This window comes from Tachypleus tridentatus, chromosome 10 (genome assembly GCF_004210375.1).
Source record: "Tachypleus tridentatus isolate NWPU-2018 chromosome 10, ASM421037v1, whole genome shotgun sequence".
NCBI lineage: Eukaryota > Metazoa > Arthropoda > Merostomata > Xiphosura > Limulidae > Tachypleus > Tachypleus tridentatus.
This window is the reverse complement of record NC_134834.1, coordinates 80,984,055-81,003,477: the sequence shown is the minus strand read 5'-3', so window position 1 is coordinate 81,003,477 and position 19,423 is coordinate 80,984,055. Positions and strand designations below refer to the sequence as shown.

At 33.8% G+C, this 19,423-nt stretch overlaps 1 protein-coding gene across 3 annotated transcripts in view; it reads left to right on the top strand.

Annotated features, from left to right (window-relative positions):
• The window catches only part of LOC143229700 (pleckstrin homology domain-containing family G member 5-like), a 202,633-nt gene that overhangs the window by 157,166 nt on the left and 26,044 nt on the right, over positions 1 to 19,423 (top strand). For all 3 annotated transcript variants that reach the window (XM_076462414.1, XM_076462412.1, XM_076462413.1), the window contains 7 exons: positions 5,627 to 5,739; positions 8,809 to 8,961; positions 12,809 to 12,961; positions 14,657 to 14,752; positions 15,367 to 15,417; positions 16,763 to 16,912; positions 19,045 to 19,155. In XM_076462414.1, the coding sequence (XP_076318529.1) occupies positions 5,627 to 5,739; positions 8,809 to 8,961; positions 12,809 to 12,961; positions 14,657 to 14,752; positions 15,367 to 15,417; positions 16,763 to 16,912; positions 19,045 to 19,155 (827 nt within the window). The remainder of the gene's footprint in view (positions 1 to 5,626; positions 5,740 to 8,808; positions 8,962 to 12,808; positions 12,962 to 14,656; positions 14,753 to 15,366; positions 15,418 to 16,762; positions 16,913 to 19,044; positions 19,156 to 19,423) is intronic.

The window sequence follows — 19,423 nt, the reverse complement described above, 5'->3', positions numbered from 1 at the left end:
ACTGTTCTACATATAATAATCCCGGATAATTCTGTAAACTTCCTTGACATTATCAGTCGTACTGTTGTGGGCTATTTTTAATAATTTAATTTAGATATTTTGTATGGTTGTCAGAGGGAATTTTTGCGTGAAGTAATGATAAATCACCATAAACAAGTAATTTCCTAAGTGTATACACTTGACGTGACTTACGCAATTTTCTAGAGACTTGAAAGTATTGTATAAAAATGCCAGAATGAGTGAGCTAATCTGATATTAGTAAGTTCAGTGCTGTTTATTTTTGTTGAGTTTATGCTTTAAATACGAGAGCGATTTCAACAAATGGCTCTGAATTCGTAATTGTTAAGCGAACGAAACCTTTAAACATTATCTAAGAAATGTTTCTTGTTTGTTTCTTTGTTGTGAATTTCGCGCAAAGCTACACGAGAGCCATCTGCGCTAGCTGTCCCTAATTTAGCAGTGTACGACTAGAGGGAAGACCACCATCCACCGTCAACTCTTGAGCTATTCTTTTATCAACGTAACATTATAACGCTCCCAAGGCTTAAAGGGCGAGCATGTTTGGTGTGATGGGAAATAGAACCCCCGACCGTCAGATTACGAGTGCAGCACTTTAACCATTTGGCCATGCCGGGCCTCGAAGAAATGAATAGCTCGTTAATAATAAGTGGACTAAGCTTTTCGTTACTTTTACCGAATAATTAAAAAGAATCTGCTCAACAATGGAAGCTGTTACAATAACACTCTTAAGCATCTGACTGTTGTTGTTCTGAACAGTTATAGAATAGTAGATAATTAATAAAACTTTAAAACATTGCAGTATATGAAATATGACTATCGCTTCCTCACTATATAACCACAAGGGAAATATATGTTACCGAACTGGTTTCCCTCCTGTGTTCCCTAAAGGGACATTTCCCGCTGCCACGCCTAGTTTAATGATTTCCAGGATATATTGCAGTGACCTCGCTACGATACCAAGAAAAGAGAGAAATACTGACCCACTGCTGACCTTTCTACTGAATGTTCACGTCTATTTCCAACATCCATGAGCTGAAACAGAAATCCACGAAAAATAAAAATGTTGTTTTGGCGATCATGCGCACTTCAATTATTCTACGGATAAAATAGACGGTTCGTTGTTGTTTCTGATTAAATATTAATAGTGAATAACTTTATACAAAGAAAACAAGACAAAACGGGCGGTAGTGTATTATAATAATTGTTATGGTGTGTATGTGTTTTATAAGTCGGTGAAATAATTGTTATAATTACATTTTTTGTCAGTAATGGATATGACAAATAAAAACTATAGTGAGGTTGGAATACTCTTGTTGTACACTCTTTTATTTATTGAAAATCCCTATGGGATTCAATGAGAAATGTAGTGTTTTAAACTTTAATAAGCCTAATACGTTAGTCGTATGACAAATGTATGAAATATCAAATAGTTGTCACACCTTAAAATGCATTAGTAATCATTTAAGTAGTTTTTATGGTAGAGATTTTATCACTACAAACAAACAATCCCGGATTAAGACATGGATTTACCGGGCTGAAGCCCAGGGCCTCACATTAATTAGGGAGCCTCAAGCTATAACTATGTTTGTGTTGCACATAGAGGTTGTGTCTCGGGGGGCCCTTCTGTAAGTTGAAAATCTTAGGGTCAATAAAATCCTTAATCCGGCCTTGACTACAAACACAAAGCTAGACCAGTAAGTACGTGCCCCAACTAAACCAACAAAACAAAGTAATTAACAATTAAACAAAGGATAATATTTACGAATATACAACAGTGTATCAGTATACATACAACAGTGTGTCGGTACACATACAACAGTGTGTCAGTATACATACAACAGATAACTGCTTATGTCTGTTCTAGATAAGCAGATATTTATAAGATGTCTTATCTGTCACTTTATACAAGCAAAAAATATTATTCAATCATTTTATTTTAAACTGTACAGAAACACCATCAACCACTTCAAGCGATTTTTCTCACCATCTCAGTAATGTACAGACCACATCACACCATTTGTGCAAACGCTAACGACCCTGTTAATCTATATTCAGGGTTATATAAGAAAAACAGACCCTCACGTCGGATTATATCTACTGATAGAAAAATAAACGACTTTTAACATTATAGTGTATTCGTGATTGAGAAAGTGTGAATTTGAATAATTTTGCAGATACTTGGAGTCAGTATAAACGCTTTTAATAACCTGAACACTATTACACACCTGTTTACTTAAACTCTGTTGGGTTTTTTATTTAGTGAGATTTTAAATAAAAATAAGAGAAGTTATTGTGATAATTATTATAAAAAATATTCCTTATTCACTGTTTTATTTCATGGTTAGAAGAAAGATAATTGACAACATAATTAAACTGTTTCACATGGAATGTGATCCACGTTTGAACAAAATGGATAGTGCACCGAGTTGTGTTCTAAAGGCCCAAGGATCGAACCACGATATATCGTTGAACACTCGATAGTTTCAGTTATAGGGGCATTGCATCTCAAACAGGACAGTTAATTCCAATATACAGTTAAGAAAGAGTAGCCATATAGGCGGCTAGTGCTGCTGGCTGGTCACAATTTCTAATTAGTAGTTCTAAACTAGGAATGAGTAATGCGTGAACCTCAGTGATCTCTGACCTGGGCAGTTGGTCCATGTTTCATACAAAGTGTTGTTAAAATATGTTTGTTTGTTTGTTTAGAATTAAGCACAAAGCTAGACAGTGGGCTATCTGTGCTCTGCCCATCACGGTTATCGAAACCCAGTTTTTAGCGGTGTGAGTCCCCAGACATACCGCTGTGCCACTGCGGGCGCTGTTAAAATTATTTGGTTATTTGAAGTTAAACACAAAACTACACAATAATCTAAGGCTATCTATGCTCTGCCCACCACGGGCATCAAAACCCAGTTTCTAGCGTTGTAAATCCACAGACATATCTCTGTGCCACTGGGGGTGAGGCTATTAAAATTTAAAAGAACACATTATATGAAATTTATGTTATTTTTATTTTCTTTGAGATGTTGATTTTTTACATCAAAAGCTACGTATTATCAGCTTTGGTGGCCCGGCATGGCCAGGTGGTTAAAGCACTCGACTCGTAATCCGAGGCCCGTCACACCAAAAATGCTCGACCTTTCAGTCGTGGGGGCGTTATACTGTTATGATCAATCCCTCTATTTGTTGGTAAAAGAGTAGCTCAAGAGTTGGCAGTGGGTGGTGATGACCAGCTGCCTTCTCTCTAGCCGTACAATACCAAATTAGTGAGGGCTATCTGCGCTAGTCATCGTGCTAGCGAAATTCAAAACAAACCAAACCATCAGCTTTGAAACTTAACACTGTTTGCACGAGCTAACACTTTACAGATAATTTTGTTGAACTAAAAAGCTACATTATTCTAAACATTTCGATACTTGAAACAAAACAAAGCAAAACAAACCAGCATCAACAATAACAAAAACTAAAATAAAAATATCTTGTGCTGGAATATATATTTTAAAGTTTGTCTTTACCTACTATCATTTATTGACTTGTTCACAATTTACAAGTAAATATTATTGTCTGCATCGGTGTAAAATGGCCGTAACCAAAACGATAAGATTAATTATTATTACTTCTTTCTTATTACCTGTTGTTACAGAGGAATAAATTTTAAAGTTTGTTAAGATTGAAATTTGAATTCTTTGACGTATTTAAAACAACAGTCACGTGGTTTGGCTAGCGAGATCGAATGTAAGGGATCGAACTTAGTTTTGGACACTTGTTTATTTCGCTTAATGTAGATAATTGTTTTTTGTTGTTGTTATCTGTTCAGTGTGGTAACAGTAGAATCGCTAGTTTAATGGCGGCCTTTTGAAGAAACGTTTGGTATTAGATTAATAAAAGCACGTGCTAACCATTCTTTCGTTTCTCTTTCTCGCTCTCCCCAGGATGTAGTGCACATGCACTGAGCAAGATGTAAAAAGTCGATACTCGTCTTATAATCTGATAAGATCTATCATAAAAATGCCTGATGCGAAACGTGTCGTTTGAGTAATGTCTAAATGGATGAGTCTGATAGGCAATTTTTTTCCTCGGGTTAAAGGAAAAAAATTAATCAAAACTCGTTGTTTTCATTTTTTTTTTGTTTACACATACACACGTGCGTACATGTGCGTGTGTGTAAATATCAAAGAAGGTATGTGGTCAGAAGTTTCAGTTTAAAAATACTCTATTTGTTTCACTCTGGTATGGCGCTTGCACCAAACAAAAAACACTGCGTGCTCCTTATAACTAGGAGTGAGAGGAATTCTACGAGCCAGGACTTACGATTTACCCTTGAGGATAGATGACACTAGTTTGAAACTGTAACGAGAGAAGGTAAGAGCAGGTCTGTGTACAGAACAGCTAGAAATACAACACCTATCGATCATACCATTAAGATAAGCTGTTACTCAGCATTTTCAAGATCCAGTCGAAATGAAAAAAATAAAATGAATATAATGAGTAGCACGATGTTTAGATAGATAGAAAATATAGTGCTAACCGTCGCATGACTATATATATCACTTAATTTGTCAGGCTTATTTATTAATTTATTCTCTCCTTGTACATGTGTAAGATATTTTAACGGTAAGGCAGTGTTGATACTGTAATGTTTTAATTATTCAAATCTCTTTAAAACAATAGATAACATACAGACATGTTACAGAATGTTGTGTCATCTCTCTGGTTGGGTTGTACACGATGTATTATGAGTTGTGACGCGCGATGTCACTCTGTTCTATCGATCACGAGTTGCAGAAAATGGTACCTTATAGATTTCAATGTGCAGTTTGAACTTTTCATAAGCTGTCGTGTGCACCTTGTACCTTTTTTTTATTTCTTTGGCATGTTTAAGGTGTTTATAGTTTATGTAGAATTACCATTACCTCTTCCTTTTATTTTTATACAGACGTTATTTTAAAGTTTGTCTTTTCTGTTTACTGAATGAGCTCTTTCCGTGTACTACTGTTCTGATGAAGTCTCACCGATAAAACTTTTAGAGGAAATCAAAAATTTTAAATCATTATGTGGAGAGTAAAAGTCGTTTTTTGACGCTTTATTGCCAAAATTTATTGTTTTAAGATAAGAAGTATGCGTGTAAATGTAAGTTTATTGTGTGAAACATTTATGTTTATGAGTCTCAACAGTAATTATTTCTCCCATGTGGCTTGTTAACACAACATCGAAGTATCTCACGTGTAATACGAGTTATTCTAATGAATAAAAGTTTGCAGAGGAAGGGATTAGTTTAACCAATACGTTTTGCGGGTCACGCCATTAAGAACCATCATTGTTTCATGGATACTTAAAGAAGAATTGCTCTTATCTTTACTGTCCTTTCTAATCTTAAACATATTTGAGAGTCAGGTGTGCTGAATATATGAAGCATTGTTACGACTTGAGATAAATATATCTTATAATTAGGAACAAAAAGTTTTGTTTTATATGTATAGTATAGACGTGTGAACATAAGCGTATTTTCTTTTTTGTCGTAATTCAAATTGTTATACAAAATACTAAAGTACGTGAATAAATATATGTTAGTTTGAATTTTTAAATAATGGAAATACTAATCTAGTAAAAGACACAACAGAAGGCGTATCTGGAAATTCAACTAATCGTCCTCCAGCCAGCAGAACTAACAGTGTTGGTAGTACTGGGAGTAGGGAAGAGAAGTCACGTAAGATTTCGGTAAGCTATAAAATATTTTGTATTAAAATATATATATCAGTGTTTTTGTAAAAATTATAGTTCAGTCAAAATACAGTAGTATAATAAATGTTTAATAATATTTCATCCTGTCGTGAAAACACGCAACAAAGACATTCATTACAAGTAACTGACGTTGATTATAAACATGTCTTCTATCTACATTTAAAAGTATTTTGTTCTACAATCTAATATTGTTTTTGATATTGTGTTTTTATTGTCTTATTTTTATTGCACAAATCTACGCTCCGTTCACAGGGGTTATGGATTGATCTGTGTATTTATTACCGCAAGATGGCAAACATACTTGTGACTCACCAGGGGACAACTCAGTTAAATCGATTTTCGGCTTTAAATTTTACAGTTCCTTAGGCATTACACTGAAAATAAACTCCAATAAAAATACATTACTAATTGTTTTGTGTGCTGTTATTCTACCAGTGGATTTCGCATCCATATTGTTGCATGTTTTACCCAAAGCTTCCGTTGTAAGCAACAAACACGCAATTTTCACTACGTCATCAGTTTGCAAGGTGGCCATACTTATATGAATATTATGCAGTGATGGAAAAGATCGTTTATTTTCGTTTGATGTAGAGAAAAATCTGCAGTATGCGCTACTTGATATGGGGATTGAACTTCTAATTCTATCATTATAAGTCTGCAGAGTACTTCTAATCCGTGAATTTTTTACAGAATAATAATAATATCTTATCATGACTTATAAAACAAGGAGTCTTATAAAAAAACAACATCTTTTATCAATTTAAAACCACCGTAAAGAAACGAAATATAATTTTTTTCCACTGTTTCTTATAAAACTTTCCCAAAACTACATTATCCAAACTTTAATATGAAATTCTTGTTTTCCTTGGACATTAAGCATCAGTATCCGAAAAAAAAAAGGTTAAACACCTTCTTCAAATTGTTCTCTAGGATTAGGCCTGACTAAGAACAAAAAATTGACTTCAGATGTAAGGCGATTTGATTGTACAACAAATCGTTTAAAGTCTATGAATCATGAACTACGTGGTCAGTCTCTGAGGAACGTACTTAGTTATTAAGGGATGTGGTAAGTGAGTTAAGTCGTTAAATATCTCATCAGTGCTCACTGAAAAACGTTTTCTGTGTTAGGAAATAAATATAAGTTGGACTTGGTGATTAATAGAAGAATCATTTTTCGTATGCTACCTCTCAAGTTAAGGGATCAATCTATAATCGTATTAACTAATTTTTTTCAGAAACCAAACACCCGAAACATGAAAAAAATCGTAGAAATGTACATATACTTCTAAGTCATGGAACACTTTCGGCAACTTTGGGATAGTTTTTTTCACTTATAATTTACTAGATCAGTTACAAGCAACGCATATCAGAACGATATATCAACGGTGAACAGAGCACGTCATATTTTAAGCACCTTCAAGGTAGTTTTTTTTTTTGTAAATCAACTAACGCAGTTATAACATGTCAGATTGGTATATAAACGAAAGCAGAGCACATCACGCATAACCTAGCTTCAGGAATTCCCCTCTTTTAAATAATCAGCTAATCCAGTTAAAAACGTGCATATATAAAAGTGATATATAAACGACAGATTTATAATAACAAATATGAGATGAGAAAATCGTTTTACTCAAAATGATAGAACCGTATATATTTTATTTTAAATGTGCAGATTTAAAATGTGTTAAGTACACCAACAGAGGGCACTATGGCTAGAAATAAATAACCTTATAACATTATAACATAAATCTCCAAGACATCTAACATTTTTCATAAGGCTTTTACTCTTTAGGATACTAGCTGATATATGGTACAAATACTTGATATTATATGTATATATATATATATATATAAATACTGCCCAAGGTACGTCGAAAGATTAATCAGAGCAATAAATCAAATTTCTTCCTCACGTAGTTATATATACAGGGTGGCCCTATGTCCCTACTCATCCATACGTTATTATGTTATATTCAGTTACGCATGTATTATAAATTTGTTTCTTTTTTTCAGAGAAATATGGCCGATGTAAGCCCATGTTGAGGAAAATGTCTCACAGAACATGGCGTCGCATATTATAATGCAGTGAGAATGAGGGATAGCACACAGATACACTGGATACATAAGATATATGGATGGGTAGAGACTTAATGGGCCACCCTGTACATACACAAGTATTGATTAATCGCCGAATATTTCATTTAAAAAGCGTTGCCAATAAGGTGTTTTTGATTTCTGAAGATTATCATGTGTGGTCAGCTACTAAAATACGGAGGCTATAACCTAATGTGTGACATTTGGCTGAAGTGAATGAATAATAGATACGCACTAACAGATGCTGGAAAGTACTAAGGGTTATTTGATGTTCAAATAAAATGTTTCAAACTCAAACTCAAGGATATAACATATAATGATATAGGATATAAGATATAAGGATATAGGATATAAGGATATAAGGATATAAGATATAAGGATATAGGATATAAGGATATAAGGATATAAGGGATATAGGATATAAGGATATAGGATATAAGGATATAAGATATAAGGATATAGGATATAAGGATATAGGATATAAGGATATAAGGATATAGGATATAAGGATATAGGATATAAGATATAAGATATAAGGATATAGGATATAAGGATATAAGATATAAGGATATAGGATATAAGATGATTTTCTTTTTTTGTTAAAATTCTGAAACCCAACAGTGTGAGTTGATTTCCTTTGTATTAACTTGTGATGTACCAATTGTTGTATTTTGGTGAACGTATTTAAAGTAATAATTAATGTTGATATTTATCAATTTGCTTATGTGGATTCATATTTGATGTTGTAGTCGTAGGTCATTCACATGAGTTAGAAGTAAATCTATGTTGTATGATTTTCATGGTGATTTTTCAAGATAGTATGATGGTTAAGATAGATCCGGAGTGTAAGTAGTTCAGTTTTAAGGAGATAAAGGGTTTAGACGGTCTACAGTTAATTATGAGATTGGTGTTATTGTTTTTTTTTTTTAAGTTTGCATCCTGTTTTCACAGAGTCAACGTAGTAGTAGAAGGAGCGCTGTCATGCTGTCCACGGAGGACCTACACGATATGGCCCTAAATTCACAGGATGGACCGACAAAAAATTCCAAAGCTAGGTCAGCTTTAACTAGAAGAGCGGGAATTTTTTCGAATATTTCTAAAACGGTAGGTTGAAAAACACGAAAGTGTTTCAGTTACAGCCGTCCTATTTACAAGAACGTTTACTTTCTCTTTGTCCCCAGTGGCAAGATGAAATTTATGCGGACTCCTGTGCTAGAAACCGGGTTTCGATACCCGTGGTGGGCAGAGCGCAGATAGTCCATTGTGTAGGTTTCTGTTTAATTTCGTACAATCAAAATTTACTTTCTTTTATGACGCTAGCGTACTCTGTTGGAAACTTTATTGATGTGTAATTCGTGTAATTTATCATTCTTGAGAAACTTTATTTAAATTTTGCTAATTTGAGTTCAGAACACACATACATGTATATGTAACAACAGTTTGTTGTTTGCGTCAAAAGCGCCCCCGTTAACTAGTTTGGGTCACCAGTCTAGGAAATTGACATAAAGATAGCTTTAGTCTTACTGGTTTGGATATAAAACATTTAAGCACGCTAATTTAATTTATTTTATTTTCGAGAAAGAAGACATATATATTTACGATTTTTCTAACAGCTTAAAACTTACATTTTTGCTTAAAATAGGAGTAAAATAGCTTTTACCAAAATGTTCAGTTCCTGGTAAACCAGTATTTCCAATACGTAATGATGTTATAACGTGATATTATTAAGTAAACAGTTTATCAGTGTAAGACTAGAGTAAGGCAGTTAGTCATCACCACCCATAGCCAAATCTTGGGCTAATCTTTCACCAACAAATAGTGGGACTGACCGTCACATTATAACGCCACCACGGCTGAAAGGACGAGTATGTTTGGTACGATGGAAATTCGAGCCCGCGACCCTCATATTACGAGTCGAGCACCCTAAACACCTGGCCATGCCCTACCCAGAAATTTGTTTTACTCTCGTGGAAAGAAATTAAACCAATAGAAGCAGCTTATTTCGAACTGACTCCACGTTTCTGAAATTGTCGTAAGCAGTGTGGAACTGCTTCAAAATCAATGGTGCAATTTTTAAGACGTATTGACAACGAAGACATCATTCATGACATACCACACAACCGCTATTTGAAGATTCTGCTTCACCTCAATCACATTGTACAAGTTCCGAGGTTGAATCACATGTTCGCAGCCACGACTATGAATCGTGTTGGTACACAAACGGTTAGAGACAGACTACATATAGCTAGCCTTTATGTCACATGCCCATTGACATTTTATTTGTTTATACCCACATTTCACATATCATACTTCCACTATGTGTTGATATAATTGACTCTGGCTTCATCCGAATAGATAATAATGCTATTTAATGGAAAGTTGTGTACTGTAAGGATGTAAAACTGCTTCCAACCAGGCTGAACGATCAGTCATATGTATTTCATATCATATAACATTTCTGTATGCCATTTTAAAATTATCTGAAGGACTGTCACCCGAAATGTTTTCTTCACTTGTTTGTGAAACCTATTTCTATCTTTATTTCGTTTTCATTACCTCCAATTATTTTACATCGTCGATATTGCATTTATAATTTGTGCTTTTCTTTGGTTCTGTGGTTTGGTTAGAATTTCGCGCAAAGCTACTCGAGGGCTATCTGCGCTAGCCGTCCCTAATTTAGCAGTGTAAGACTAGAGGGAAGTCATCACCACTCACCGCCAACTCTTGAACTATTCTTTTACCAATGAATGATGGGATTGATTGTAACTTTATAACGCTCCCACGGCTGAAAGTGTGAGCATGTTTGGCGTGACGGGGACTCGAACCCTCCACCCTCAGATTAAATCGTTTTATGAAACTGACCTGTTAATAAACAAATCTAATTGGTTAAAGGTGCAGCTAGGATACAGGTTGTTGTTTTTCAACATGGGTTTAAACATGTGATTTAATTGTTAAATAAGCGTATCTAATATATATTTTACAAAAATATTAATATAAACTGTAATAAATTTATTAAAAACATAAATTGAATGCATTGTAGAACTTCAAATTGTTTTGTCTTCGATATTTAAAGATTGCTCCAGGAACTTGAAAAATTATTTAATGTTGGCACCTTGGATGTTCTCTCGAAATGATTGCCATATGATCAGGGGTTTGGAAGCAAGTAGATTCTTAAAAAGATTTCTCTCCAATGTAATTACCCCATTTCTCAGGGGTGTATTTTTATTTTAGTTTTATAAGCTTGATTTTATGGATATGATATGTAAGTTCTGATTTTGGTCATGAATATATATATATATATATAACTCAAAAGGAAATAGCATTATAGGTGAAAAGGGGAATGCATAGATAAATAGTATTTTATAATAATACAATTATTATAATAACAAGAATGAATACAAGTTACTGGAGTAAAAAGAGGATATCATATTAAAATATTTTAAGAAAACTGTAAGATGATGCAGTAATATTAGCTATCCGTGGATTGATGTAATAATACTACACATCTTTAGATTGTTATAATAATACTAGACATCTTTAGATTGTTATAATAATACTAGAGATCTTTAGATTGATGTAATAATACTAGAGATCTTTAGATTGATGTAATGATACTAGACATCTTTAGATTGATGTAATAATATTAGAGGTCTTTAGATTTATGTAATAATATTAGATATATTTAGATTTATGTAATAATACTAGAAATCTGTGTAGTGATGAAATGCTACTAGAGATCTTTAGATTGATGTAATGATACTAGATATCTGTAGGTTAATGTAATATCACTAGATATCTGTAGATTGATGTAATGTCACTAGACATCTGTAAATTAATGTAATATCACTAGACATCTGTAGATTGATGTAATGTCACTAGACGTCTGTAAATTAATGTAATATCACTAGATATCTGTAGATTGATGTAATGTCACTAGACATCTGTAGATTAATGTAATATCACTAGATATCTGTAGATTAATGTGATGTCACTACACATCTGTAGGTTGATGTAATGTCACTAGACATCTGTAGGTTGATGTAATGTCACTAGATATCTGTAGATTGATGTAATGTCACTAGATATCTGTAGGTTAATGTAATATCACTAAACATCTGTAGATTGATGTAATGATACTAGATATCTGTAGGTTAATGTAATATCACTAGATATCTGTAGATTGATGTAATGTCACTAGACATCTGTAAATTAATGTAATATCACTAGACATCTGTAGATTGATGTAATGTCACTAGACGTCTGTAAATTAATGTAATATCACTAGATATCTGTAGATTGATGTAATGTCACTAGACATCTGTAGATTAATGTAATATCACTAGATATCTGTAGATTAATGTGATGTCACTAGACATCTGTAGGTTGATGTAATGTCACTAGACATCTGTAGGTTGATGTAATATCACTAAACATCTGTAGATTGATGTAATATCACTAGATATCTGTAGATTAATGTAATGTCACTAGACATCTGTAGGTTGATGTAATATCACTAGACATCTGTAGGTTGATGTAATGTCACTAGACATCTGTAGATTGATGTAATGTCACTAGATATCTGTAGATTGATGTAATGTCACTAGATATCTGTAGGTTAATGTAATATCACTAAACATCTGTAGATTGATGTAATGTCACTAGATATCTGTAGATTTATGTAATGACACCGTGTTAAAATGGGAGAAAATTAAAATGACAAAAAATGCTTAAATGATTTATCTTTTATTTATATTTGTTATTAAGGTATTAAATTTTGTTTCAGTAAACATGTTTAATTTTAGCTGTGTTAAAATAATAACAGCTTTTATCAATGTTTTTATTTCATAATTATTAAATCTACAGTAGTATCGACTGTTTATATTTACAAAATTACTACTTATATCTGTTTTTATGTTATTTAATTTTCATATTTTTGTTTACGCACCCCCAGGAAAAGGAACGAATGGAAACTCTTACAGAACTACTAAATCACTATAGTGTTAATGGTATTCCACCGCAGTCAGGGTTATTAACCTTTGACACTCCGAATGATGACCTTTATAAGCTAGAAGATCATTGGAGCGATTTTGTGGAAAATTCTGAGGTCAGTGTACGTTATGCAGATAGATGACTATACAGATTATACAGATATTTGACTATGGTATTGTCAAATTACTCTGGAGGTTCCTCTCCTTGTACAGTTCAATTCGCTACTTCTAGTCAGATTATCTGACAATCATACATTTGACGATAGGCCTGTGGCGTAAGTTACACTGTAAAATACTCCGTTCTTAGGTTTTTATGCCCAAAACATGTCACTTGTCCTTACACTTTTCGTAACCAATAGGACTGTATATTTAGTTATTTGCATTGTTCTTAGCCTTTTTTTTTTTAATATAAATACTAAAGGGAAACATAAATTCAGTCACATCTGTTAAAATGATTGCACACACTCTCAACAAACTGACAAAAATACCTAATGTTTCATTCCATTTTACGCTCATTCAGCGTAAATATATTGAGTAACATCCCGGAGCGAAGTGACCCCGCGACTGTTCGTTTGTTCAATTTTCTACAAAGCCACTAGAAGACTATCTGCGTTAGCCGTTCCGTTTTTAATTTAAAAGTGATAGAGTAGATGGAAGACAACTATAGTCGATACCATCCACCAACAACTCTTGAGCTGCACTTTACCAACGAAAAGTGGAATTGACCATAACATCATAATGTCTTCACGGTTGAAAGGGCAAGCATGTTTAAGAATGGGATTCGAACCCGAGACTCGCAGATTGCGAGCCGAGGGCCCAAAGCGTCAGAAATGGCGATTAAATACCATTCCCTAAAGCGGTCAAGTTTTGATGACATCGCACATTACCGACAAAACGTCAAGCAATGTCAAGACATAGTTTTTATATAGGCTATTCCATCGTGGTTTTATATCATCTGTTGTTGTCACATAACTTGCTGATTTACTTTATTCAAAATCGCTTTAATATAACACACTAAACCCCGTAGTCATTGTAAAACCTAATATTTCCAATCTTAATCTATTTTTGATTGTCAGACATGGTAATTAGCGAACAGAAGGAAACCTGGTACACTAATCATTTTGACAATGACGGACAGTTAAGAATAGAAACGATAATCAAAGTTGTTAATTCGGAGAGTCATGGATAAAGCAATTTTGTTTTTGATGATTCACGTATAACTAAAATTCTGAACTAATGATTATCGTATCTTCAAAGATAGAAACTCGCATTAAATGAGTAGGACGCAGTTTTCATAACCTCTACAACTAGATATTGATTACATCAGAGTTTTGAAAGCTAAAAGTCTATAAAACTTTAGAGAAGGATAAAGATGTACAATGTTACGGTATTAAACTCTGAAAACTAGCGAAATCCGGATAAACTAAAAATATTAACATTGTGATAAAAATCACGTAAACTACAGATTTTTCTTTCTCTCTTTTTACTTCATTTCTTGATTTCAGATTTCAAATTCGAGATGTCTGGAAACAGTTTTTTAGGCCTATCTTTTACTTTTGTGACCGATAGCTTACTACCCATACATACGTTGAAACATTTTCGAAAAGTAATTAATTTATACTAGGAAATGTATATTTTAGTGTTTTTTTGCAGTGCACTATAGATAACGTGTTCGTATTTTCCAGTGCACAACTGATAACGTTTTTGTATTTTCCTTATTAATAGCATTTTTATTTTTATGGAAAAGCTATAGTGCTTTAGAAATAGTGCATGTTTTTTTTCCTTTTTCTTTTCGTTCTTGTTGTTTACAGGCCCTTAGTAAGAGAATGAAGAACCAGCAAGACGCAATTTGGGAACTCCTCCATACTGAAGTATTTTATATCAGAAGGTTGAAAGTCATCACGGATGTAAGTTGGCGGCAACAGCGCCATCTAATTTTATCAGCTCAACTTTCATTGAAAACACCTTTTGTAAATATTTGTGAGTAGTAACATGCCAAAAGATGTGTGTATGTGTGTGTATAAACACACACCTATGTGTGCTATATTTCGAACATCAAAAACAAAAGACGTTTTCAGTTAAGGCTGGATGAAACGGTACTTGTTTAGCGGCTGAAGTTACAAATTAATGAGAATCTAGTAATTAAAGCAAAATGCAAACTAAGTCATTATTTCGTAGTCGTATCAGGCACAAACCATTTCAGTATTATAAATTATTGTTGTTGTGTAAGAATGTTTATTTTATTAAAACAACGTAACAATTCCATCTGAAAGATTTGATAATAGTGATGGGTGTTACAAACGTGATCTTGTTGTAGTTAGTTACCAATGTGTTTTTAACATGTAGTTAGTTACCAATGTGTTTTTAACATGTAGTTTAGTTACCAATTTTAACATGTAGTTTAGTTACCAATGTGTTTTTAACATGTAGTTTAGTTACCAATGTGTTGTTAACATGTAGTTTAGTTACCAATGTGTTTTTAACATGTAGTTTAGTTACCAATGTGTTTTTCACGTTGCAGCTCTTTCTAGCCTGTCTTTGTAACCTACAATCTGAAGGAGTGTTAAATGAGGTAAGACCTTATGAACTTATTTTATTATTTATATAATTGTTGTTGTTTCCAGTTGTGCATCTAAATGAACTGAATGGTTTCAAACTAAAAATTAATCTAACAGAAAACAGTGATAAAAGTTCTTAACATTTTTTTACCAATCCGGCTGGGGTAAAGCGGGCAAACTGCTTTATGTGTTAACATGTACCCATGTTTTTGTTTCATATTTTAAAACTTTCTCATTAAGCTAATAAACTGTAACTTTTTGGAATAAATGTTTTAGGAGAGATCTAACAACGTGAAGTAAGAATTCAAGTTATATGAACTCCCTCCCCCTAAAAAAAATAAATATAAAGGTAATGTAAGCTAAGCTGAAGTTATTTTTATTAAAACGTTACGTCATAAAGGGGTGCTTCTACGTAGTGGCTAAGTGTTAATTTTGGCTCATGGTCCTGTTCATTAGCTGAGTGTTAGTTCTGCCTGTGTGATATATGTATTCCTGCACAGTGACCGGGTGTTAAGTCTGTGTGATACTCCTACGTAGTGACCAACTGTTAACTTTGGCTTACACATCTGCTCAATGGCTCTATTTGTGTGGTATTCGTGCGCAATGATCGAGTGTTGAGTTTGCCTAGTGGCCATGTGTTAGTTCTGATACTCCTGCGAAGTGTTCGAGTGTTAGTTAGTATACTCCTGCGCAGGTGAAACGTTCAACTTGTCTCATGCTCTTTCACGGTTATCGAATGTTAATTCAGTGTGATGAACATTCACAGTTATCAAATGTTAATTCGGTGTGATGAACTTTCACAGTTATAGAATGTTAATTCAGTGTGATGAACCTTCACAGTTATCGAATGTTAATTCAGTGTGATGAACCTTTACAGTTATCGAATATTAATTCGGTGTGATGAACCTTCACAGTTATGGAATGTTAAGTCAGCGTGATGAACCTTCACAGTTATCGAATGTTAATTCAGTGTGATAAACTTTCACAGTTATCAATATTAATTCAGTGTGAGGAATCTTCACAGTTATCGAATGTTAATTCAGTGTGAGGAATCTTCACAGTTATCGAATATTAATTCAGTGTGATGAACCTTCACAGTTATCGAATGTTAATTCAGTGTGATGAACCTTCACAGTTATCGAATGTTAATTCAGTGTGATGAACTTTCACAGTTATTGAACGTTAATTCAGTGTGAGGAGTCTTCACAGTTATCGCATGTTGAGCCTGTGTGATATTCCTGTATAGTAATCCAATATTGACTCTATCTGATGCTATTGTGTAGTAATAAAATTTTAAGTCTATATCGTTGTTGCATAGGAGGTTACTGTTCTGTAATAATTGTTTTGTTTTGTTTTCAGATTGAACCTGAGAGGTTATTCAGTAACGTCGTAGAAGTGTACTTAGCAAACCATCGGTTCTGGGAAAACCATCTTTTACCGATGTTAAACACTTCCCGCGTCATAAAGCAGCCGCTTCAGCCACTCTTGATGAGACAAGGGTTCTTACAGGTTAAAACTTTATATCACTAACGAAAGTGACATAAAACAAAACGTTTTCGAAAATCATTGCATTATGTACGAATATAACGTATCCCTACGACCAGCCCGAGCCCGAGCAGTCAGAAATAATTCCTTATTCATACCTAAAAGTTAGTAACAATTATACCTACTAAAAATGTACCGAACTGTGGCAGAACGTTCTTGACTTGAAAGCTAGGTTACAAAGATCGTTTTGTTTAGACAATGTTTGATCTTCACATGTCATAAGGTTCACACCATGTAAAACAACTAAACGTTTTGCACTAGTTTTCTACATTTTCTCAAACCCTTCTTCTTGTGAGCTGTAGTGAAAGATGACACGAAAAAAATATTTAAAGTTAGGCCAGTGTTCTGAAATTAAGTATTGTAACGTGTATCAGTAAATAAATCATATACTTGTCGATATCAACTTGGTGTCCCATAATTTAACCCAGACTAGTAGCAACTTTGGTACTCTTAAAATCCCACGTAGAGATTTAATAAGGGGCTCTGTGTTTTTTAATGGGACAGAAATATGGAAACCTTCAAAGGAGCCCTCTTTTTTTCTCTATGGGGAGAAGAATACCCCATGAGAATTTTAGAAATTTACAGTTTTTAAAATATGTTAATGAAGTCCTAAATATATTAAAATAATATCACTTAAATTTTGTTTACTGTTTGTTATCAAATGAATACACCTATTATTAAACTTTTCTCAGAGACGGAAGGGATCACTGTCTATGTAAACAATACATTACATATTCCAAGATACCATTACGTATTAATTAACTGTGGTATAATCAACTTGTTGTCATTCCTTGTTTTGCTTTTTGACATTAAGTTAAAATACATTTTAATATATTTTCTAATATTTAAAATTATAATGCATTTAGAATGCTTACAATCACACCACAAAAGTGATAAGATAAATAGGTCCAGTAACCATGCTTAACTTATGCGAGTAGAATTAACCTGTGTAATTATATTATGAAAGCTCGTTTCCTACTGTGGGTTTTGTGAAGTATGTAAAATTACCCGATGACAAGACTTTTTTAAAGATTTAGTGAGCTGCATGATGATTAAATGTTTACCAGATCTTCAGTCAGCTGAAGAAATCTTTTGAATATTGTAAAGCTTACAGGTCTTCAAATCTTTCTGCCTGGACAAACAACTTGAGATTCCGTCTTCCGTGAAAGTGTCTGTTAGAAGCATGTTCACGGTACGATAGATATGAGGGATTGCCCTGTCTTGTTTGAGCGTGATATGCTTAATACTTTGCTCCTCCGGGCGTCAAATAACGTTGCCTTCAAAACATTTTCTCATCATGGACACTTTGGGCACGGCTGGATTCATCAATAACTTTGAACAGAGAAGATTGATGTGAAACTATTGGTAAAGTCACATCATAAGGTGGCACCAGTTCCACCAGCAGGTGATTGGTGTAAAGCTATAAGAAGGCTATCTGCGCTAGCTGTCCCTAATTTAGCAGTGTAAGACTAGAGGGAAGGCAGCTAGTCACCACCACCCATCGCCAGCTCTTGGGCTATTCTTTTACCAACGAATAGTGGGATTGCCCGTAAAATTATAACGCTCCCACGGCTGAAAGGGCGAGCATGTTTGGCGCAACTGTGATTCGAACCCGTGCTCCTCAGATTACGAGTCAAGCGCTCTAACCACCTAGTAATGTTTGACTTAGGGGAAATGGAGGTAGCTAATAAATAAAGGAATTCGTTTGTTTCTTGTAAACCACAAAGATGTACAATGGGATATTTGTGATTTGGTCGTCATGAATATAAAAACTCATCTTGTAAGCACACTGATTCACAGGTTGCAGGGGTGGGGATGTAACGGAAAGGAAAATGAAATAATAATATTGTATTTAAAAAAAACATGTTTGGTTTTAGTAGAACAATAAGATAATTGTTTGTGCATTTGTCTGTTTTCTAGACTATAGTAAAATCAAATTTCTGGTTTGTTTTCTGACTGAGAATAAAGTTAATCTTTTTCTTGTTTTGTTTTTGAAGTACCAGTTAAAGAGTTGAATATATATGTAACCTTTTTGTGTTAAGCCTAACTTTACTTACAACGACTTCTATTGCTAAAACACGTTATTTCTGTGACAGTTTGATCAGATTTTTCGTCCATACGTCAAGTACTGTACTGACCAAAGTAAATGCCTGCAGTATGTAAAAGAAAGAAACAAAGACAGTGAATTATTCAAGGCTTACGTTGCGGTATGTATATCACACATCTGAATAATACTTGAACTAAAGCTGTCTACTCCAACGGTGATCAAAGATTAATCCTTGAAATAAAACCGCATATATATATATATATTTACTGATACATATATATTGAAAGTTAGTTGCTCTTTTTAAGAACAGTGTTCCAGTTCCTTTGATGCTTTTGGAAGTATTTCCTTTACGAATCCCAGTCATCATCGATCGTGCACAGATTAATGGACAATTATCTGGCGTCGGGATTTAGTTACCAGTAAGCTGT